Raw genomic sequence first — 22,850 nt, 5'->3', positions numbered from 1 at the left:
CAACCAGACAGACAGACAAGCAGACAAAGTGCTCTACTTTTTGTGTTGATGCTTTATGTTTTTGCATTTATCGATTTAGTTTCCCAGAATCCCCAGAGGACATGCCTGACTACCCATTGTTCATCTCCATTGGTGATTGGCTGGACTCCATAAAGATGAGCCAATACAAGAACAACTTCCTGGCTGCAGGGTACACGACCCTGGACTCTGTCTCTACCATGAGTATAGAGTGAGTGTGGTTGGGAGATTCCCAAACGTATCAAATCCTCATCCTACCTGCACCACTGTACATAGTAGTGTCTTTTTACACTGTATTGGGAAATACTTATTTTAAAATTCTGTGACAAGTCAAATGTTTTATATAGATTTTTGAAGTGCAAGTACCATGTCGACTTATGTAAAAATGTATGTCCTTACTACTTTCTCATCCTCCCTCCTCCTCCTCCCCCCTTCTCCTCCTCCCTCATCCTTGCCCTCCCCTTCTCCCTCCTCCTTGCCCTCCTCCTCCTCCCCCCTCCTCCTTGCCCTCCTCCTCCTCCCCCCTCCTCATCCTCCCTCCTCCTCATCCTCCCTCCTCCTTGCCCTTCTCCCTCCTCCTTGCCCTCCTCCTCCTCCCTCCTCCTTGCCCTCCTCCTCCCTCCTCCTTGCCCTCCTCCTTGCCCTCCTCCTTGCCCTCCCCCCCCTCCTCCTCCTCCCCCCTCCTCCTCCTCCCCCCTCCTCCTCCTCCCTCCTCCTTGCCCTCCCCCCCCTCCTCCTCCTCCCCCCTCCTCCTCCTCCCCCCTCCTCCTCCTTGCCCTCCTCCTTGCCCTCCCCCCCCTCCTCCTCCTCCCCCCTCCTCCTCCTCCCCCTCCTCCTCCTCCCTCCTCCTTGCCCTCCTCCCCCCTCCTCCTCCTCCCCCCTCCTCCTCCTCCCTCCCCCTTGCCCTCCCCCCCCCCCTCATCCTCTGTCTCAGTGACGTTCGGCGTATTGGCGTGTCTCTCATCGGCCACCAGAGGAGGATAGTGAGCAGCATCCAGACCTTGCGACTGCAATTCCTCCACGTCCAGCAGAGTGGCTTCCATGTCTGAGCCCCGTACCAACAGGCTGAGGCCACAACACACACCATCAAAGCCCAACCGTGCTCTTCCTCTCTCAGCCCATTCAAGCACACCTCACCCTCCTCATGGTTTGCAGCTGCGATATGATCCCCCCCTTCCTCATGGTTTGCAGCTGCGATATGATCTCCCCCCTTCCTCATGGTTTGCAGCTGCGATATGATCCCCCCTTCCTCATGGTTTGCAGCTGCGATATGATCTCCCCCCCCCCCTTGCCCCCTCTGTGTTATCAACTTCAACTGGCTGCATAACTGACTCAAGCCTTTTTTAAACTTGGCCCCATAGACTTTCATGGGAATGGATTTGTTGCTTTTGGGATTATTTTAGGGAAATTACACCAATTACTGTCTGGAAGTCTGATAGTTTAAATGTATACTGTCTGTGGTGTGTTGAACAGGAACCATACTGTGCAATGAACACTGACACACTGGCTGGTGTCATTCATTATATTCAAGTCAATTGAGATAACATGGACTCCAGACTGCAACCGTGGATTTATGAGATTATACTTTAGGCTTAAAGACGTTCTTGTTCATTTCAAGTTTTTAACTGGAAACGCGGCTCAATTGTAAGATAAGAGATTTTCAGAATTGAAGACAAATGAATGTCATCCGATTTTTTGAATTGTAGGCTATATGTAACCCATCAAACTTGATAATATGCAGTATTTGTGTGACGGTCATGTTTTGTGACGAGTTTTATTAACATGTCCTCAGTTACAAATGTCAGTCAACAACCTTATTTCTCCTCAGTATGCAGATCTCTCCCCGGGACTAAGAGTGATCAGCATCAAACTAGTCAACTCAAAACCACCTCAGGCACACTGTATATAAACAAGACATCTGAACTACCTATTTTGTTCCAGTACAACCACTTGCTTTTAGATAGGTGCATATTGTACTGTTGGGTTTGATAGTGGACCGTGTCTAGCTAGGGTAGAGGAATTGGTCAGTTTGTGTTATTGGAGAAAAAAGCAATCACCACCACCAAGCTGTGCTCAATGTCTGAGAAAAAGGGACAATAAAACTATCTCTTAATTTGTTTCAGCTTTCAACAATTTTCGCTATGAGAACATTGTCTCAAACCCATGTTTGCATTGCAGTGCACTGAGCTTCAAGGGTCAAGCGTGGTGTAGAAGGGATGCAAGTGGATGGCAGCCAATACTACATTGATCATGGGTTAACACACAGGGTAAGGATGGGTCTCTGGAAAGCAGACGTGCCAGAGTTGCAAGGCACACAGACACACACACACACACACACACACACAATCCCTCTCACAAATAAACAGCCTCATTCATTCCTCTCACTTGAACAATGATGAACATATTTTTGGGACATAGAGGACTCTCAACAGGTGGATCTGTACAACAGATGCTCAGGGCAAAGTGGGGAACAGCCCCCTTCGAGACACTGAGCACTCTGAGAAATAGAGTAGCACACTGAATGAATTATCTTTCATTTTTTGATGTTGTAGTTTATTTTTGTATAATTTATTAGGACTATGATCTGGATTGCAACATAGGCTGAATGTTTATTTATTAAAGAAACTGCCAATTGAAATGTGTCTTGATTTATTTCCCTTCTTTGAAATGCATCTCGATTCGTCTTGATCAAAGTCGAAACTTTTATTTTTGTTAGTAGAAACCTTGAATTAGTCCAGTAGGTGGTGTCCTTGAGCTAAAAGTCATCGTCGTCGTCTCCTGGCAACTCGGTGTAAATAGTCCTCTATGTTTGGCTTTACAACTCACTGTAAGACTGACAAAATGAATAAAAACGTGTCTTCGGGCTGACACATTTCGATATCGTGCTCTTTCATTTTGTCGAAGCAACATTTTGGAACGCGAATTTGGCCATTATTTGCGGGTACAAGGATTTTAAACAAGGGGGAGATGCTGCTTATTTGCCAACCTTTGCTAATACAAGCTAGTGCTCGCTAAAGTACTGGAGGCTACCTAAGTTAGCCTCTGTAGCTACTGGTAGCGGCTAACCAGCACAGGTAGTTTAGTTGCTGTATCTGCTAGCTAGCTATGTCATGAATGTATGTACGTCGTTTGATGAACGTTGTATGGCTAGCTAGTAGTAAAGAGCTTACTTACTTGGAAATGTGCACAATAATTTGTGAAGTCAGTCGATTTGTTTTTTTAGTGTGATTGCATTGTTGGTTGATAGCTAGTTGGCTAGCTACAATTTGCAAGCCAATATAGTTGTAGCATAAACTAGAAGCGGATTATCGTTCACCTGCACGTCGTTAGCTACGCCTACGATTGCAGAGCAGTCATCTGCTGGGCTTTCAAGTATCGAACACCACTTTTGCTAGATATTTACCATTCTCCCGTTATATTTTGACGTCTGTTTTCTGCTGTCACCAGTTGATCTGGAATAAACCTGCCAATGGGGCTGTTCGACAAACTAGCGGGATGGCTCGGTTTAAAGAAGAAGGAGGTGAACGTGTTGTGCCTGGGTCTGGACAACAGTGGGAAAACAACCATCATCAATCAACTCAAACCATCCAATGTAAGTCCTCCCTACTCAGCTTTGGAATCATATATAAACCATACTAGCTGTGTCATTGTGACAAATCGATGTATGACTACTCGCTGGTTTTGTCCTGCAGGCCCAGGCACAAGACATTGTCCCAACCATTGGCTTCAGTATAGAGAAGTTCAAGACTTCAAGGTAATTTCTGAGACATTTTAGTGTTTGATATTGTGGTTGAGCATTGCAGCAGCAAAGTTTTTATTCCCAGTGGTCTAATACCCAATGATAAAAATGCATGCCCTGACTGTCTGTATTGTTAGTCTCTTTTGAAATGCCATTAATTGAAGATGTAGGCCTACAACTGTCCGTTAAGTAGCAGACCGGTTATTAATCAAAAGGTTGCCGGTTTGATTCCCGGCCATGAAAAATGACATATCCTTGGGCAAGGCACTTCACCCTACTTGCCTCAGGGAAAATGTCCCTGTACTTACTGTAAGTCGCTATGCATAAGAGCGTCTGCTAAATGACTAAAATGTCAAATGTAGACACATTTCTTTCTCCTCTCCAGTCTCTCCTTCACAGTTTTTGACATGTCAGGCCAAGGAAGATACAGGAACCTGTGGGAGCACTATTACAAGTGAGTTTTTCTCCACTTGGAATTTGAGTGAATCCCATGACCATTCTCCAGGGAGTCCTTCTGACTTGTCTTGTTGTCCCCCCCCACCCCTCCCCCAAGGGAGGGTCAAGCCATCATATTTGTCATCGACAGCAGTGACAAGTTGAGAATGGTGGTGGCCAAAGAAGAGTTGGATACACTCTTTAACCATCCAGGTTTGTTGTTGTCCAACCATTGATTTGGTTGGGTGTGGATGTACCTTGTAAGGTCTTTCAAAGAACTTTGGGGATTATGTTTTTTGTCAACAAATACGTTAGCCAAATGTATTGCATACTTTTTATAAGAAATATGACGAGTTTTAAGTCTGAAATAATGTACGTGGTATTGCTGGATTTTGCATTAACTCTGTTCCATTGCATGCAGACATAAAGCACAGACGGATACCCATCTTGTTCTTTGCCAACAAGATGGATGTTCGAGATGCCCTGTCTTCAGTAAAAGTCTCCCAGCTACTCTGTCTGGAAAACATCAAAGACAAACCCTGGCACATCTGGTAGGGACACACACACACAGTATAGTGCACCTAACAGAACAGGATTTCTTGTCCTTGAGGAATCACTGATATGACCTTTGCTTTGTGTCTGTTTCAGCGCCAGCGATGCTGTCAAAGGAGAGGGTTTACAAGAAGGAGTGGACTGGCTACAAGGTACCATTTGGATGTACCCTTCTCACTAACATTCACATGAACCTTATTGAAGACACTCACTCAATCCTGGGATATATTGAAATACTGATTTACTGCAAAAATACACTTTTTCAATCATTGCCCATCACAATTCTTTTCCTTTCCTGCTTTAATGTTCTGGTTTGACTTCATCTTTAGAGCAAATTTCACTGTAAGTATTTTCTATGAGACCTTCCAGTTGTGTTCTGTGGTAATTGATGAGTTAATGAGTTTAATGAGTTTGTAGCAGTGGAATATGGTAGAAAGTCCCATCTCCCTTTAGTTTATTGGGTTTACGACTGCTCTTTTTAAATGTTATTGTTGTCGTACCTAAAATATTATACAATATATTACCTTTCCTGCACCTGAAATGTATCCCAAAATAACTTTTACTTACCATCCTTAGGCACCTTTGCTGTTTATCCTCCAGAGCCAATTAACATAAACCCCTCTAGAAAGGGGTCCTGTCAGTGCCAGTCAACAGTGTTAATGTGACATTAAATCAGGAATTGTTTCTTGTACCACACAACTTGTTGCTTTTGTGCATTTTGAATGTATTCAGTTAAATTCAGAACTAGACAAGTACATTCAGCGTTTCGGTTCTATATACAGGAACGTTTCATCCCTTCGAACACATTAAAATGAGTCCATATTCAAAGTGACTACACATCGACTACACATCGTCCTGAACCCTAAACCGTCCTCCTCCGTTCGATTCCTCATTGTTGTTGTTGTTGTTTCCAGATCAGATCAGAACGATGAGAACGTGAGGTCATAGAGGACCTCCCAGGGGAAACACCTGCGCCCTAGACACGGTAACCAACGCAACGGTGAAGTCCCACCACAGGCGGAAAACCCTCACCCCACTTCCCATACACACACGCTTGCCATCTCTCTCTTTAAACCCACACGTTGAAGCCAGTCAAACACTTCCCCATTTTCCATCATCAGTGTTTGGGAGTGAGAAGCTGGTCTTAGAAGCAGCTGTTAGGAACACCTCGTTAGGTGAGCAGATGTAGAGGGAGGGGATAGAGTGTGACTTCTGCAGCTAACAGAAGATGTTCCGTCTTCATGGAGACTTGGCAGTTTGTTATTTGTAGGGGAAAAGTTAACTTCCAAAAACGACAGAACATTCAATATGAATGATATGCTTTCAGTTGATCTTTTCGTAAATAACTGTACTAAATAATTGTATAATAAAGTGTCTAGTGAGATGTATATAGAGATATCAGATATAGATAGATATATATATAAACAGGTTCATGTTAGTTCTCATGTTAGTCCTGAAAACTAACTGATAGATATGATGCCTTATCTATTACCAATCAAGTGAGACAAATATGCTGGTTTTCATTTCAAATCATCACCTGCTAATGGAAGGCCGTACATGCCTCCTGGAAGTTCACATGTGAAGTAACATTATGTTTAGGACTTTTCATGAATACAGTTGGACCTAGCAATGCTAGTATGTCATCTCCAGTGTCATCCCAAATGTACCAGTCTGTTTGTAACCTGCATTTATGATATGATGCTTGATTTTTACAATAGCAGGTATTTTCTTGTGGGTTAAGGAGGTTTTTTTTAAATTAAAATTCATCCATTCTGTTTTATGATTGTATATTTGAATATGAAATCGTTCTAGTCAAGGCACAGTACATTTTGGTGCTCAGGTGATATCAAGTCTTGATCGAACGTCTCAGTACTTTCCCATTCTTCATTGTAAAGTAAAGGTGATAAGGAAGTGTCTGGATTGTTTGTAGTAGTCAAAGCATCCTCAGTTATTGTATCGTTTGTACTATTAAGGTTAGATTTACTGTAGAGAATTTGTATTCAAATGTTGTTGATAATGTACACATTGCAACGTATACGTGCTTGGGCAAAATAAATGAGCGTGATTAATTAATATTGTCATCATTTGAAGTCACTACTGCTTTTCCCATATCCACCCTGTACCCTGCTCAGCAGAGAGTTTACTGTGCACGGACAGCTGCTGCTTAACGGCGACACCGGGTTCGTTCACATGATTTCGTTAACAGTTTTTGGGTGTTTGTGATTGCGACCACTAGCAGGCACTTCGTGGTGGTTCAGCCTCGTGGGCAGCTTGGAGGGCGTGCGAGCCATCTGCCGGTGACTTAATTAGAACTCAACCCCACAGCGGTTCCAGATTTTGACTCTAGGAGGCGTTAGCATACAGTATCTGTCTCCATTATGTCGTTCGTGGTAGCTGTCCTTGGTGCTGAACTGACTAAACGTGCCACTTGATCACTGTCAGGTTTCTTTCTGGTTGAAGTTTTATTGATAACCCATAACAGGATCATAAACTTACAAATCATTACAAGTAAATATGATTGGTTTTCAGATGCTTCCTTTAAATTATACCTACCTTAAAACATCGCATTCTGTTTGGCAGCAAGTCTGTCCATTTCGTCCTGGTGAGCTGTTACAAGTCGCCATACTTACCTCTATTTTCATGGGTTGCGCTGTCAGTTTGACACCGAGGAAGTCCCTGAGCCACACCCCTTACAGCTGTCAGTCTTCGAGACTATCCTAGTAGCAGAAAACCCTCTGCCCGGCCTGTCACACAATTACATCGCCACAGTATTAGAGCGGTTTTTATCGCGATGATGTGGTCGACTTTTCTAAGACTATTGAATCTTTAGTTGGCATGTTTGTGCTAGACTGTATCGGAGACTATGAAGAGGGCAACGTTTTTAAAGAGCAAGTCGGTCACCTGCTCTTTGATAATCGTAATTTGTGATTCTTCCTTAATGTTGGAATTCATTGAGTAGCACTTAGAAGCAAATGTCATTGAGGTTCAGAATAAAACGGGTCGGGCCAGCTTCGTCTATAGGGGAGCGTAATTTAAACTGCAGCGCGCTGCAGTTTTGGGCCTAACGTAATTGGAGATTTTCAAGCTGCTGCCTGTCAGACTTGTCAAAGCTAATTAGGCGACTCCACCACTTCCAACCTGTATATTCTCGGATTATATTGGTCCATTAAATAACACAGCGCTCAACTCTCCAATTTCAGTTGAAAGTGTACGCTTGAAACTTTCTAAAAAATCTGATAGGTCTCTGGAGATCACTTTATATCTTCTATTTTTATCTGAAAGACGGGCAGTCTTTTAATGACCCAAACAGGACGGATTTAAAGGCGGTAATCGGCTGGTCGTGAAAAGGGTCCTGGAAAACCACTTAATTCAGATGTACACGTAAGAATAGCCTTTCTTGATGACCATTTATGAAAAGTGTGAGATCAGAACAATGGACAGCGACTGCATTTCTCCTCTGGAGAAAGACTTCTATAGTATGGAGACTGAAAATGGACCCTGTCCCCCGTGCGCATTCTCACAAACACACTCAAAGACCAGTTATCTCCCATGACGCTTCTTTATTCAAAAGCATATCGAACAGTCATGAATAGGACGTCAGATTTTCTCTGACGTGCGCGCACATAGGACGTCTGACGACAACTCCAATCTCCCTTATAAGTCACGGGGGAAACCATGCACAGTTTAAGCTCTGGTTGATAACTGCTTTGCCCCAAAGGAGGATATAGCGCGTGCGTTCTTCTCAGTTGGACAACAGTACAACATTGAAAAGGAACTACTGCCTCAAGTGCCCAGTACATGAGTCAAAAAAGCCAAGTAAGTCGTTTATGAATATCTGGAGTTTGTTTCACCATTAACTGCTGATGAGAATGTCCAGAAAAGTAATTAATTACAATTTTTGACCAGATGAAATAGTAAATATGGCAAGTTAATGTTAAAGATACATTACCCGTTTCTGAGACTATAGTTTTTCTCTTTACGAGGGAAACTTTGTATTAGCAATACAGCCCATTTTGTAATATTCACAACTTATCCATGAGTGAATAAGTAAAGAATGTGTAAGAAACTATTTTAAACTCAGTCATACAGATGCGCGTAAATTCCCTTTTACGCACATCCAATAATGTCAGAAAACAAAACGTAAAACATTTGTATGACGTTTAACGGCAGGAAAAAATGAGTGTTAGGATATTTGCTATGAGAACCTTTGACAATTATGTCAGATATCTTGTCAGGACGCATTTCCTTTGTCTGTCTATCTGGGTAGAGGTTCTAAAAGCAAAACAGGGCCAAACTAATAAAATACTCTAACTATTATAAGCAAAACGTTTGATCATTTTCTAATGACACTTTTCAATGTGCCCAACAGGTCTCAATGCCATCTCGTTCCTAACGAAGACCACAGGCTCAGCTGGAGCGACAATGGCCATCCATATTGAGGGACTGGTAGCTATCGCTATCTTTTATCTACTTATTCTCGTTGTGGGAATCTGGGCGGCATGGAAGAACAAACACTCAGGAGAGGCGGAGGGGACCGACCGGAGTGAAACTATCATGGTTGGCGGCCGGGACATCGGATTGTTTGTTGGCGGATTTACCATGACTGGTGAGTGTGGTTGTAAGTCGGTTACTTTGACATTTAAATATTTAAAAATAGTTTGTCGTTAGTTTGTCGTTAATAGTTATTTTGTCGTTATTGTTGTGGACCTAGTTTATTTGAAGTGCCCTGTACATTTTCCTCTTTAATCAAATGATGAGGAAAATTGTCTGCCGCTGTCATGACACTGTTTAAAGTAAAAAATTAAATTAAAAACGGTTCATATCCTTAATCGTCTTTTGGACGCTCTTCCGTCGACCATAATGTGACTTATTCTGTGTCTTTTTAGCAACCTGGGTAGGAGGCGGTTACATCAATGGCACCGCTGAATACGTGTACCTGCCAGGTTATGGCTTGGCATGGGCACAAGCCCCTTTTGGATACGCCCTGAGTCTTGTCGTAGGTATGGGATATTTTGAATAATGTACACCCTATAACATTCCAATTCAACTTCAAATGCCCTACTAAAACAGGCTTTGTTGTGCACAGGTGGCCTGTTTTTTGCCAAGCCCATGCGTTCCAGAGGATATGTCACCATGCTCGACCCCTTTCAGCAGATTTATGGAAAGAGAATGGGGGGGCTGCTTTTCATACCGGCACTGATGGGAGAGATATTCTGGTCGGCAGCCATCCTGTCCGCTCTGGGTAAGTTTAAAAAGACGGTGACATTGAAATGGATTTCATTAGTTGTGAACTATTTAGTGGGTAGGATTACAAATATTACGTTGTTCCAAAATGAGCAAAAGCTGTACCCAAACCACATATCTACCTCTGTATTTCTCACTCTCTCTCTCTTTCTCTCTCATTCTATCTTGCTCTCTCCCTCTTTCTCTCCGTCGTCACATCTGACCTTCAGGAGCCACCTTGAGCGTCATCGTCGACATCAACATCAAGATGTCAGTGGTGATCTCCGCCCTCATCGCCATCTTCTACACCCTCGTAGGGGGGCTGTACTCAGTGGCCTACACTGACGTGGTGCAGCTCTTCTGTATCTTCCTGGGTCTGGTGAGTCACCAGGACACAAGGCCAAACGCCCATCATTCAAACTACCGCCTCTTCCCCCTGTTCACTGTCATGACAGTGGTAACAGAAATGACAATCTAAGATATAAACAGTGACAACGCAACTTTTGTTTTCAATTTTCTTTTTTTCATGTCTTAATAAAGTATTATGATTTTCTAGGTTTTCCCATAGATCTTTTTGATTGTCTTTTTTATCATACATTCCCAGCTGAATGCTTAGTACCTTTGTTTTTTGGACTTTCCGTCCTGTGCTTCACCTCCCTAAGTGCCTCTGTCTGTCTCTTCGATTCAGTGGATTAGTGTTCCGTTCGCCCTCACCAATCCCGCAGTGTCCGACATTGGCATTACTGCGGTGACACAGATCTACCAAGCACCATGGAGAGGCAGTGTGGCTAAAGAGGACACCTGGGTCTGGGTGGACAACTTCTGCCTGCTGGTGAATACATACACAAACACACACATGCTCACAGGACTAGCATCTAGTCTAGCGTCTTACGTGTACATCTTATAAATGTATTTCCCTATCTGTTACAATCCTTGTCTGTAATGACAAGCATATGAGATAAACAGTGTCAGCTAGTTTTCTCTTCCAAGCTTTGTGGTGCTGTGGCTATGTTAGCATACGTTCTTACTTGTTGCCAAACAGATGTTTCGATGCCAAGCAGATGTTACCAAACAGAAGTTGTATGTGTGTGATTTTGCTGCTCAGTGTGTGTATGCGTGGTGTCTGTATTTATATGGCCGTTTCTGTTTCTAGATGTTGGGGGGGATTCCCTGGCAGGTGTATTTTCAACGGGTTCTTTCTGCCTCTTCAGCTACCTATGCCCAGGTGCTCTCCTTCCTGGCCGCCTTCGGCTGCCTCGTAATGGCCGTGCCCTCCGTTCTCATAGGGGCTATAGGGGCCTCCACAGGTAAGAGCACACGTGTGCAAGCACTCAGTCACACACACACAGTACTGAGTCAGGTTGTCCAGGAGGGGGGGGGGCACCCCAGGGTGCAGAGTGTTTCCCCTCAGATCTCTGGCAGCACTGTCAATAAGAGCAGCTGGTCCCCTTCATCCATTATGGAGGAGGGCTCCGTTTAACGACGAGGCCTCTGTAAATATTACATCTGAGGGAAGCAGGGGACCAAATTAGGACTCCTCTCCAGGTTTCCCAGCATCAAAGTAGCGGCGGATCATCGGCTGAACACAAGTTTACTCACAGAAGAAAAGACGAGAGAAAATCTGTCTGTTTTAGCCTGTTGTGATGGATAATAAATATAATTAATCATATTATGGAATGTTGTTTACACTTTAGGGTGTAAAAAAGGACATGGAAATGCTGACTGTGGTTTAAAACACGTGTAGAAAATATTTTCACACTAATACAGCTACAACAATGGATGTGTTTGATAACTGTGGGACCCTTTGACTTCTCATTCTGTAGACTGGAACCAAACATCCTATGGCCCTGTACCTCCCAAGGAGAAAGACGAGGCTGACATGATACTACCCATAGTGCTTCAGCACTTGTGCCCACCATTTGTCTCCTTCTTTGGTCTGGGGGCAGTGTCAGCTGCTGTGATGTCATCAGCCGACTCCTCCATTTTATCAGCTAGCTCCATGTTCGCCCGGAACATTTACCAGATGGCTTTCCGTCAATCGGTGAGGCTTACTTTGTAACCAAACTGAATGTGTTTTCTTTCTTGTTTCTCTGTGTGTTTAGGCTTGTTGTGCTTTGTACGTATTTAACCCCATACCTTCAATGTTGTGTTTTCTCCAGGCATCAGACACTGAGATTGTGTGGGTCATGAGGATCACCATCTTCGTGTTTGGCGGGCTGGCCACCGTCATGGCGCTGCTTACGGGGACGGTGTACGGCCTGTGGTACCTGAGCTCCGACCTGGTCTACGTCATCATCTTCCCCCAGCTGCTCAGCGTGCTCTTTGTCAAGGGCACAAACACCTACGGTTCGGTGGCGGCCTACCTGTTCGGCATGGTGCTGCGTATCGGTGGGGGCGAGCCCTACCTCCGGCTTCCCCCCTTCATCTACTACCCAGGCTGGGTCATCGAGGAACGCGTGCACCACTTGACCGGGCTGGTGGAGAAAGTGGTGGTCCAGAAGTTTCCGTACAAGACGGTATCCATGGTGGCCTCGTTTCTTGGCAACGTGGCGTTCTCCCACCTGGCCAAGTACCTCTTTGAGAGCGGCAAGCTGTCGCACAAGTACGACTTCCTGGACGCGGTGGTGTCCAAGGACAGTGGGGAGATCATGGACAAGACCACGCTGGTCGCCCGCTCCAACAACATCGTGCTGTCAGAGCTGGCGTCCGTCAAGCCCCGCCTCAGCGTCACGCTGGCCTCCACGTTCACCCGGAGGGACACGCTCCCGACCGCTGTAGAGGACGAGGAGGACTCCAGCCCCGACTCCCCCGACCACAAACTCGACTAACGGCATCTAGTGAGAACCACACCTCCTATCCAACCCTCAAGCACTGGTGATACAAGGATAACAAGTCTATCTTCCCGCACCAAAAGTAAGACATACCAGAAGATATATGTGTAGAGATTTCTTTGTTTGAACTCTGTGTTAGATTTTTACTCTCCCTAATTCATGGCAAAGGGATTATTTGGACATGACTTAAGATCTGGAAAGTAATGGGATAGAGGGATGGGGAGGTGGAACAGAAGCGCTGCAGTGCAATGGATAAAAGAAAAGAGTCCTACTGAAGTCACAACAGGAGAAAGAGAGAGGGGCTGTGAGAACAAGAGAGAGCGCGAAGATTTGCTCATTGGTATGTATGACGTGAGTGTTTTTCTCTGATTGGCCTGATTGGTCAAGATACAACAGTTAAAACAAAAGCAATAACATAAGTTTCCCAGAGTAGGTGTTGTGACTTTATAGTAATGGTTTGAGACAGAAAACAGGATAAAACAATAAGCTGAAGGATACAGAATGGCAACATGGAACGTGCAACAAGTGTTAAGCTAAATGTGAAAAGATCCTACATTCTGATGATCAAGTGTCATTTTATGTGCTGTATGTACCAGTTAGGTGTAGTCTAATTCTCCACACATTTACAAATTACGCGATAACATTTAATTTTTTGTTCTTTGAATTGCAAGTGAATATAAATAGAGCTACCGGTATTATAAAAGAGGAAAAAAAAAGTGCAAATAAGATTAGGTGGAACATTGATTGATAATTTTGTTCTTAGGGATGAGATGAATGACGTGGCACTTTGTTGTGTTTGATCCTTACATTTGTTATCGGTTCTGGATGTTGAACACACTCCTCTCAATGTAAACATGTTGTATATTATATATCAGGCTAACTAAAAGATTTAATGCGTCACAACAAAATCTTTCCCCAAAACAGTCCTCCATATACTGTTCCATAATGAGTAGAGCTTATACAATTAGTAACAATAGTCTACTTAAAGCCCTGTAAAGCACTGTACTTGCTGTTTGAAAATAATTTTGTGTCAGGTACATTATAGCTACGAGTTTCTTTTTCATAGTCAATATAAATCAAATCGAGCAGCAGGAAACATTTTAAAAGATTAATCTACGTATCGCCTTAATGAAGCTGGCAGGGTGTGGTTTTGTCGACAGTGTCAACTGTGCAGTTGCTACCGTGGTGAAGGTCTTTCCAAGGCCAGACAGAGAATAAACTTGAATATGAATGTAAAATCTCCACTGATGATTCTTCAAATCCTTCACCCAGATGTAGTTGACGTGTACATATGTGTTTTATTTGTAATTTGCAAAATTTAACAGTAAGTGTTGCAGCAAAATAGTAGGGCAGGTTTCAATTTAGAATATCTAATATATATTTGTTGTCAACAGCAATGTACAGTTTTTTGTGTGTGACAATGTGTATATTTATAAACATATGGACAAATACAGTTTATTCAAATAAAGGTGGTACGATGAAGATCATTCACATTAGACAGGTGGGAGATTACAAAATCTTTATTTATTTTTTGATGTCATGAAAGAAAAGAAAATCATTTAATAAATAATATTATTTAACAATGTAATGTTTGTTATTTTTCTGTTCAAAATGTTGGGCTAAGACACAGACTGAATACTGAGACCAAGGCATTAGGCTAAAACTCGATAATATTCATACCAATTAGCTAAAAAAAACATGGCTCCATGTGAGAAGAAGAGAGAAGAAGAGGGCAAATGACTCATAGGCAGCGGCGAGCTGGTGCAAGCTAGTTCTGGCCACGTTCCGGGCCCGTGCGAGCCTTTGGACAGAGGGGGAGGGAGGGAGCGAGAGAGAGAGAGGACATGGACGAAAACGTGACCGAAATTCCGAACGCTCCGTTTGTGTCTTTGTCCCCCTGCCATGGCCATAGTGAAAAGACACCGTCTTAAAATAGCCCTCTCGTTATTTGCATTACCTTAAGTGCTGTACTCTCGTCTGGGACTGGGGGAGGGTAGTTGTGAGGTGGGGGGTTGTTCTGTGCGGAGGGGGCTAATGCAGCCTGTTAGAGCCTTAGCCCCCAAGGGAGTGACGCAAATGCTCCACCCCACCCTCCACCCGCCTCTCTCCCTATCCTCAAACCCAACCCATCTTCCAGCCCACACCCGCCCGCCCATCCCTCCATGTCAGCACCCCTCCCATCCCCACACCCCTGTCCCACCCAGTGCGTCCCCTGTCGTGTCCTTGGGGCTCCGGGACCCAATCCTATAAAGAGGCAGGAGCGAGTCGAGTCTCTAGGAGACGTGGCCAGCCCTTCATTCATACACACAACGGCATTGGCGCGGAGCACTCATGATAATTAACAATTATGACGGAAAACTCACCCTCAGCCAAAAGTCAATCCACTTACTTTTGTGGGGAGGTGGGGTTAGTTGAATGGGAATGATGGGTGGGTGGAGCAAAAGAGAACATGCTAATGCATGGAGCTCAAGGAACCGTTGACGCAGGAGTAGTTTTTGGAAGCTGCCCAATGATCATCCGTTCTTGATATATTATATTACAGAACCTATACTTTCAAGGTCCTTAAGATGTGTCATTGATAATGGCATCTAGTTCTGTTTTTTAGTTAGGATCCATTGCTGCCTGTTCAAAAGGTTGTTTGCTGCTGGTTTGGACTCGGAGCCCGGGACATGCATTACTGTTAGTATGTATCATGGGCCTGATAAACAATCAATAGATTCTTTTTGGTTTAGAGAATCTCCCACAAAAATCAATACAACTTCTGGCACCTTGATAAAATATAAAATACTGATGTACCGTCTGGAATTCTTTTCTTTGTCCTCCTCACCCCTGCCCTCCTCCTACTCACACCTTAAAACCTCCCTGTATCACCACCTCTATCAACCTTGCATTTGACAAAGCCATGTCCAAAATGTAGTAGAAGTGACAAGGGTATGAGAAATGTATCATACTGGCATGAATGTTTGCCGACACAGGTCACTTCCTGGATCGATCACTCAGGCCAAACTAGTCCTAATCTCCCCTCACCCTCTGAGCTGACCTGACTGACCTGAGCCCACCCCAGGACCCTCTCAGCAGCACACAGGAGACCCCATATATTCAAAAAGACAAGAGGTCAAATGCTAGAGGTCGGAAATGTAAATCAAATATAATTCTTTATAAATGAATGAAGGAAGGAAGGAAAAAAGGAAGGAAAGAAGGAAAGCTGCACTTTCTGTTTGTTATGATGTGTTTCGTATGGAGGGTATCCTATCTTGCATCTTCCCAGGATTTCAGATGGGAACATGGTTTCTTCTCTGATCCATACCCGGTGTTATCCCATCTGAATCACAAGACCTCACTCTAATCTACTTTAATCAGCTTCCTTCCTGGACCAACCTGGGAAGATAATGAAGCCTTCTGGGAAGAAGAGTGTGATGTCCCGCCAGAGCACTTGTGCTTGTTTCTAACACACACAGGGAAAGATGTGATCTCAGATGAGACAGGGATGGAAATGGACATCTTATAATGTAGGTTGGTCGGAATTGATGTTCTCAACACATTTCGACTTACTTTAGCTACAGTACACCTTAAGTACCTCCTGCATGCAAATGCATACGGAAACACAAGGAACTAACATGTTTAAGACCATTCTGTTTGTGCCCTCGAGTGCCACACATATACACATTTCTTTCTTCTCCCCAAACGCTTCCTGTCACAGAAAGCCCCTGCCCTGTCCATGAGGGACACTTTTGATGGAGAGCTGCATGTGTGTGTGTGTTTATGTGAGTGAGTGTGTTTGCATGCTGTTGAGTGTAGACAGGAGGAGTAACATGACCCAAAGAGGGACACCCCCTGCCCACTCTCCCCAGACCTCAAGACCCTGTCAAGATCAGCTACACTGTTCTCACAGACCATGCAGGATATCTGTATTCAGTGTGGTCTAAAAAAAACCTGATTGGGACAATGGGACAATCACATGATAAAGGAGACGTACACACAAAACACAAAAGATACACACTTACACACACACTCATTCACCTGTAATTTCAAATACTGTATTTACTGTCATATACTCCTTCATCAATGACACCAGGGAGGAAAAAGAGCCCGCCAATGAGCAGTCAGATGTACGGGTACAGTAAAAGATTTCTATAATGATGGAGCCGTTTATTTTTTATCTCCTAGTCTTCTTGTGGTGATGACGTAGTGGAGCTATAGCTCTTCTGGGGCTGAAAGCCAGCCAGCCGGGCAGCTAGGGACTATTTATGTCTCACATCTTAAGTGATGTCCCCCTGTAATGTAATTGCAAGACAGCTAATTGAAGAATGGGGATGACGGGGATAGGAGGGGGAGGGTGGAGGGCGGAGGATGGTGGGATGCTAGGCTTCAAGAGGAGAGAACTACTCCGACCGGGAAATATGAGGGAAGAGGAAAGCAAAAGAAGACAGAGCATGTAGAGAAAAACCAAAAAGGTGGATGTCAACCATGGGGAAAGAAAAAGAACTGTGTTCAGACTAATGCAATTTACACACATACACACACACACACACACACACACACATTCGACACAGACACCTACACGTGCACACAAACAATTATTTGTCTCTGTAGCTTCTCCCGTAGCCAAGTCTGTGATCCGTCTCGTTCATTTGTATCAATAAGGATCCGCAGAGTCTCTATATCAGATGAGCAGAATCCACTGCCCCTGATCGAATCATTGCTGGGAAACCTGATTAGAAAACCGAGAGCGTTCCATGCCCAGACGTTCCAGCCAGACCACAGGAATGAGCAGGAGAACCTGTGAATCTCAGGTCTGTGAAGCTCTTTTACGCGCCCACAAGGAATGGACGTGTTAGGGAGACCTGTGTGCTTTTGATCAGTCTGTATGGACCACAAATGTTTACCCATGTTTACACCAGCTCTGTAGTCATAAAACCATACGCCATCAATAAAACGTACTTGAACACAGAATGTTCGTGTACCACATGTACATTTTCAGTCAATGATGCTAAGATGAATAATGATAAAATAACATTAGTCATGTCATTATCATTTCAAAGTCTTGCTCTGAGAAAACATTACGTGAGGAGGAACATTCAGTCTTTGTGGTTGCTTGTCTGTCTGTTGAGTGTGACTGTGTGTCTGTCACCATCTTTTCATGCGGAAGACTATTCATCTCTGTGTGCCCTGCAGCTCACAGCATCTGCAAAGCCATGAATGTAGAAAAGAAGACTAATGCAACCGTCCGAACACACGCTTACTGCATGCACACACACACAGGGAATCACACACACACACACACACACACACACACACATGTACACTTCCACAATAGTGCTTTTGCCTCAAGGGGCTGTTCTCTCTGGACAGAGCATCCCCCATCCCCCCAGACACACACACCCCTTGAAGGGGTGGGCCCAACAGCACTCCTGAGAGCCACCCTATCAAACCCAGATCTCTATGTGACATGCCAACCAACTGACGGGATAAAAATGATGTTCCCAAACATGACCCTTCGGATTCCAAAGCTGACGTGTGTGGTTTCTCACGTTTCTCTTTCAAATAGGGGGTCAGATGGCTGAGCGGTTAGGGAGTTGGGCTATTAATAAAAAGGTTGTTGGTTCAATTCCTGTCCATGCCAAAATACGTTGTGTCCTTGGGCAAGGCACTTCACCCTACTTGCCTAGGGGATAATGTACCTGTACTTACTGTAAGTTGCTCTGGATAAGAGCATCTGCTAAATTACGAAATGTAAAAATGTAAATGTAATGTAAATGCATGATTTGTTTCATGATATCGCGGTGCAATTTCATGGACGCAAACATGCCGTGGCGTCCATTTGTTTTTCCGAAAGCACGGAGGCAGTAACCTCCTGTGCATATGATGCGTCAAATCAGGTGGAGGAGTGTGGGGTCGGTTGGGGAGGAAGATGATTGGATGGGGAACACAAACGAGAGAGGATAGTGACGACAAGGACAGAATGTCATTAGGGTCATTTGAACTTGTGCATCATCAAAATACACGTCCTGTGCTCTGGCTCCCTCTCTCTTTTCATTTTTCTCTAAATTTTTCTTTCTCAACCCTCCCCCCACCTTCTCTCTTACTCTCCCTTACCGCCACTCCTCTCTCTCTTTTCTCACTCTCACTGTCTGTCTCATCTGTGTGCACTGTATGTGTGTGTGTGTGTGTGTGTGTGTGTGTGTGTGTGTGTGTGTGTGTGTGTGTGAGGGCAACAGTGTCTTTAGTTTCAATGGCAGGGCTGATTCTCAGCCAGAGGATCCATTAGAGCTGATTGAAGAGCACAAGGGTGCAGACATAACCCTGAAAGTGGATGGAGAGTACCCACACACTTGTAGTACCCACACACTTGTAGTACCCACACACTGTTAGGTGACTAAATGGAAGGAGGGAGTGTTGGAACAAGAAGAATGAGTTATGTCTGCCAGGGTTAGAGAGAAAGAGAGTGTGTATGTGTACGTACGTGCCTGTGTGTGTGTGTGTCTGTGTGTTTGTGTGTGTGTGTTTGTGCTCATGTGCACCTTCTTCTGGATGAGGTAGTGGAGAAACAGGAGAGAGATGGACAACCTCGGTGATGTCATCTCACTGCAACACATCAACACAACATACACACACTCACGTGCACACACATTGTACATTCACACACACTCTCCTGTATGTGTATGTGTTGGTTTGGCGGTTCTGTTGTGTCATCATCCGATGTCTCTTTATGACGAGTATGGGAGTACGGGTGTTACGACGTCACGTCTCATTACGAGTTCATCCTGCCACTGACTCCAGGGAGCTCTCCAAGGCGTCACCATTAGAAAAGGCACAATTTGGAGCCTCTGTGACCACGACTGTCGTTCAGCAGTGGGACAACAGCGTCTGTCACAACCCAGACAGCTGCTTAGCCGGTGTACCACCGAATTAAAAATGGTGGTGCGTAAAGGAGCCCAATCAACACTGAAGCCTTGGGAGTGATGTAGGAGTTCACACATATAGTATATCTTGGCTGTCTTCAACCGGAAACTATATTAAAAGGATGGTGCAGCTGTTATTTTTGCTACAATTAAGAAGTTGTTGCATTGTATTTCAGTAATTGAGATGTTATTGTTGCACTGTGGTATTCTTGTGAAGGATGAATTTATTGTAATTGAGTTCTGATGTATTTCTGAGCCAATAAAACATTTTATAAACAGTCATAATAGTGTCTATTCTACAACTTCTAGAGCTGCTACTGATTTTTCTTTCCTTCTCTAAGCTTCCTAAATGTCACATCCTGATCTGATTGATAGGATAATTAGGCCATTCATAGCATAAAAACAGAATGGACAATGACCCCAAAATTAACCAGGAGAGAATGCAAGAGGGAGCTTTGATATTTCCAACAGTGAGGAGAGGGAGGATGTTAAAGATCAGTTCTAATGAATAAACCGGTGGCCCGCTATCTTCCTCAGTCTTCTCAGAAAACGCTGGAGAGATAGAGAGATCTGACCTTCCATCCATGGAGTGGCTATTTCTTGATATGGGAAAAGAAAATAGAGAGAGAGAGAGAGAGAGAGAGAGAGAGAGAGAGAGAGAGAGAGAGAGGCAGAGAGCAGACAAGAATCTCCTCCTCTATCTCTCTCTAGTACACACACACACACATACACGCACACACACACACACACACACACACACACACTAATGAGGCTTCCTTTCTCAGCAGCCCACCAGTCCCTTAGTAGATAAAAGGCTCACTCTCTCACTCTCTCAGTCTCTCACTCTTTCACTCTTTCACTCTTTTACTCTTTTACTCTCTCACTCTCTCACTCAAGTATGACGAATATAGATAAAGTTGCTCAATTTGTGAATAGAAATATTATCTCTTGTTGTATTTATATTCTTTTTCCGATGTCTGATCGCATTTTAAGAACTGACATGCTTGAAGAACATTTTGAAGTTTTCTGATTTTTAGCATACAGCTACAGTATAATCTCTTTCTCCATCTCTTTCTCTCCATCTCTCTCTCTCTCTTCTCTGTATCTATCTCTCTATATATCTCTAACTCGTATTTTCTCTTAGCCCCTTATTCCAGCTTAAGTCTCCACTCCTCCCTTCAACTATCTGCACGAGATAGTGTGTCACAGGGAGGAGACGAACCCAGAGAACCGTGAAGTAGCCCTCTCCTCTGTCAGTCCCTCTCTGTGACAGGGCCAGGGGCGTGGGGGAGATCTCAGAAGATGGGCAGGAAGAGAAACAAAACAACAGCGAGGGTGTGCCAGGATGTGGAGAGTGGAGGGGGATGAGGGGGTAGACAGGGGTAGGAGATGGGGGGGTTAGGGGGTGAGGGGTTGAGGGGTCAGATCAGCCTGTTTTCTCCAGAGCCGAGAGTGACAGAGTCTGACTGGGTGTCGGAGTATGACAGTCAGAAGGCAGTCCAATGACAGTCAGGGTTACATGACAAGGAATCCCCTGCCTCCTGCCTCCCGACTCCTCAAACACCCATACACACCCATACACCCCAATACACAAACCCATACACACATTTGCACATACCCTCTCTATCTCCTTGGGCCAGGGGTGTGGCCAGATCCTCACACAGGGACCCAGAGTTACCTGTCATTATATGTTTTCATACCAACCATACTGTTACAGTTTCTGCTACTCTCTCCTCTGGCATCTCCCAGGTTAAACAGCAATTTGTTTTTCAAAAAATGATCGCCATCTTCAGTGAAGATGGAAGATTATGTATAGTACTGCAACGGTGTTGCCAACAAATGTCACCAGTTTCACTATCAAAGTAGCTATCCTGATCAGGGCTGATTGGAACACACAGCAGGTCATTAAAGCAGCAATGATTTCACACATACCTGGAGCCAAATCGTATTTGTGAGGTGACTCCAACAAATTTTTACCTGAAAAGGTAAAGAAAAAAAAACTTGACTGATAGAATAGGAGGGTGCTACTGGAGAGAGAGGACAAAGAAGGGGAGCAAAAAGGCAGATTAATTGAGGAAGAAAGATGTTAGAGAGAAACTGAGAGAGAGAGAGAGAGAGAGAGAGAGAGAGAGAGAGAGAGAGAGAGAGAGAGAGAGAGAGAGAGAGAGAGAGAGAGAGAGAGTGATGACCATCACCATTTTAATGTGCAGGTCATTTAAAGTAAAAGACATAGAGTGGTTACCCTTCCTCATGTCCAATTATCTCTCAGCCACAAGCCTGTGTGACCTTTTTCTGCTCACTCACACAGACATTACATCATAAGGCCTTCCTGCTAAATGGAACAGAACAGGAATAGCATGACAGAGGATATAATATATAAATTACTGGTATGTGTATGAATGTGTGTGGGTGTGTGTGTTTGCATGTTTTCAGGGAGCCATGAAGAAACTTTAATCATCTTAGCTTAATATTTTAAGGCCAAACCAGCTGCTCAAACGTGTCAGTGACAGCACACCCAACACTGATTTATTTGTGTTTACCCCCTCTGGTGGTAAGATGATGTACTACAAAGGACTGCAAATTAAATACAATCATTTCAATGTCACCAAGTATAGAACTCAACTATTTAATTAATCCGATTTTCCACCTGTTCTTAAATCAAGACACTCCAGTGTGACACTACACAGAAGGCACATTAGGCCCTTTAAAATCCTCTAAATATGCTTTCTAACCCTCTCCCTTGAAGTGATTTTTTATCCAACATTGAAAAAAAGTATTTGCTCTTTCACACAGCTGCTACTGATCCAGACACCGAGATGAACACGATCGTTTTGGAAGGTTGCATTTCAAGAGCAATCCCACATGCATTCCCATCCATTGGCCAATAGATGTCACCCTCATTCAATTAATGGCGAATATCTGTTTCTTGAAACTCACTTGACAGAAACTCTATTAATCAAGATCAGACCAAATTGAATTACATTAAATTAGATTAAAAAGTCTCGTCATAGTTAGTTTGTTTTTATTTAATAGATTACCAACCTTCTGTATGGTGGCATTGACAAAAAATCTTTCCCCTCAGTGTTGTGGTTCTGAGGTGGTAAAATGTGGAGAAAATCACACTAGAGAGCATTAGTTTCACAATGGCTG

General features: G+C 44.0%; 3 protein-coding genes across 5 annotated transcripts in view; all 3 read left to right on the top strand.

Annotated features, from left to right (window-relative positions):
* The window catches only part of LOC146260823 (ephrin type-A receptor 6-like), a 33,856-nt gene extending 31,200 nt beyond the window's left edge, over positions 1 to 2,656 (top strand). Inside the window, exons 18-19 of the mRNA XM_084667404.1 lie at positions 80 to 229; positions 953 to 2,656. Of these exons, the coding sequence (XP_084523530.1) occupies positions 80 to 229; positions 953 to 1,067 (265 nt within the window). The 3' untranslated portion in view covers positions 1,068 to 2,656. The remainder of the gene's footprint in view (positions 1 to 79; positions 230 to 952) is intronic.
* A 105-nt stretch (positions 2,657 to 2,761) lies between these two features.
* On the top strand, positions 2,762 to 6,817 carry arl6 (ARF like GTPase 6). 3 transcript variants are annotated; one of them, XM_084667406.1, is made up of 8 exons: positions 2,762 to 2,959; positions 3,466 to 3,610; positions 3,711 to 3,772; positions 4,143 to 4,211; positions 4,311 to 4,405; positions 4,614 to 4,743; positions 4,841 to 4,896; positions 5,659 to 6,817. In XM_084667406.1, the coding sequence occupies exons 2-8, from the start codon at positions 3,488 to 3,490 to the stop codon at positions 5,682 to 5,684; spliced, it is 561 nt and encodes a 186-aa protein (XP_084523532.1). In that variant the 5' UTR covers positions 2,762 to 2,959; positions 3,466 to 3,487; the 3' UTR covers positions 5,685 to 6,817. The 3 variants fall into 3 exon arrangements, with proteins under 3 accessions (XP_084523532.1, XP_084523531.1, XP_084523533.1); XM_084667405.1 differs by having other exon boundaries at positions 2,762 to 3,092; XM_084667407.1 differs by having other exon boundaries at positions 2,772 to 2,845.
* Positions 6,818 to 9,166: 2,349 nt separating this feature from the next.
* On the top strand, positions 9,167 to 14,238 carry LOC146260821 (high-affinity choline transporter 1-like). The gene is made up of 8 exons (XM_084668027.1): positions 9,167 to 9,350; positions 9,631 to 9,744; positions 9,831 to 9,986; positions 10,198 to 10,346; positions 10,656 to 10,799; positions 11,121 to 11,274; positions 11,791 to 12,008; positions 12,127 to 14,238. The coding sequence occupies exons 1-8, from the start codon at positions 9,167 to 9,169 to the stop codon at positions 12,793 to 12,795; spliced, it is 1,788 nt and encodes a 595-aa protein (XP_084524153.1). The 3' UTR covers positions 12,796 to 14,238.
* Positions 14,239 to 22,850: the final 8,612 nt, after the last annotated feature.

This window comes from Hypomesus nipponensis, chromosome 12 (genome assembly GCF_054491055.1).
Source record: "Hypomesus nipponensis isolate SF chromosome 12, ASM5449105v1, whole genome shotgun sequence".
Taxonomy (NCBI): Eukaryota; Metazoa; Chordata; class Actinopteri; order Osmeriformes; family Osmeridae; genus Hypomesus; species Hypomesus nipponensis.
Note: the sequence above shows the minus strand (reverse complement) of the source record. Positions and strands in the feature narration are given on the sequence as shown.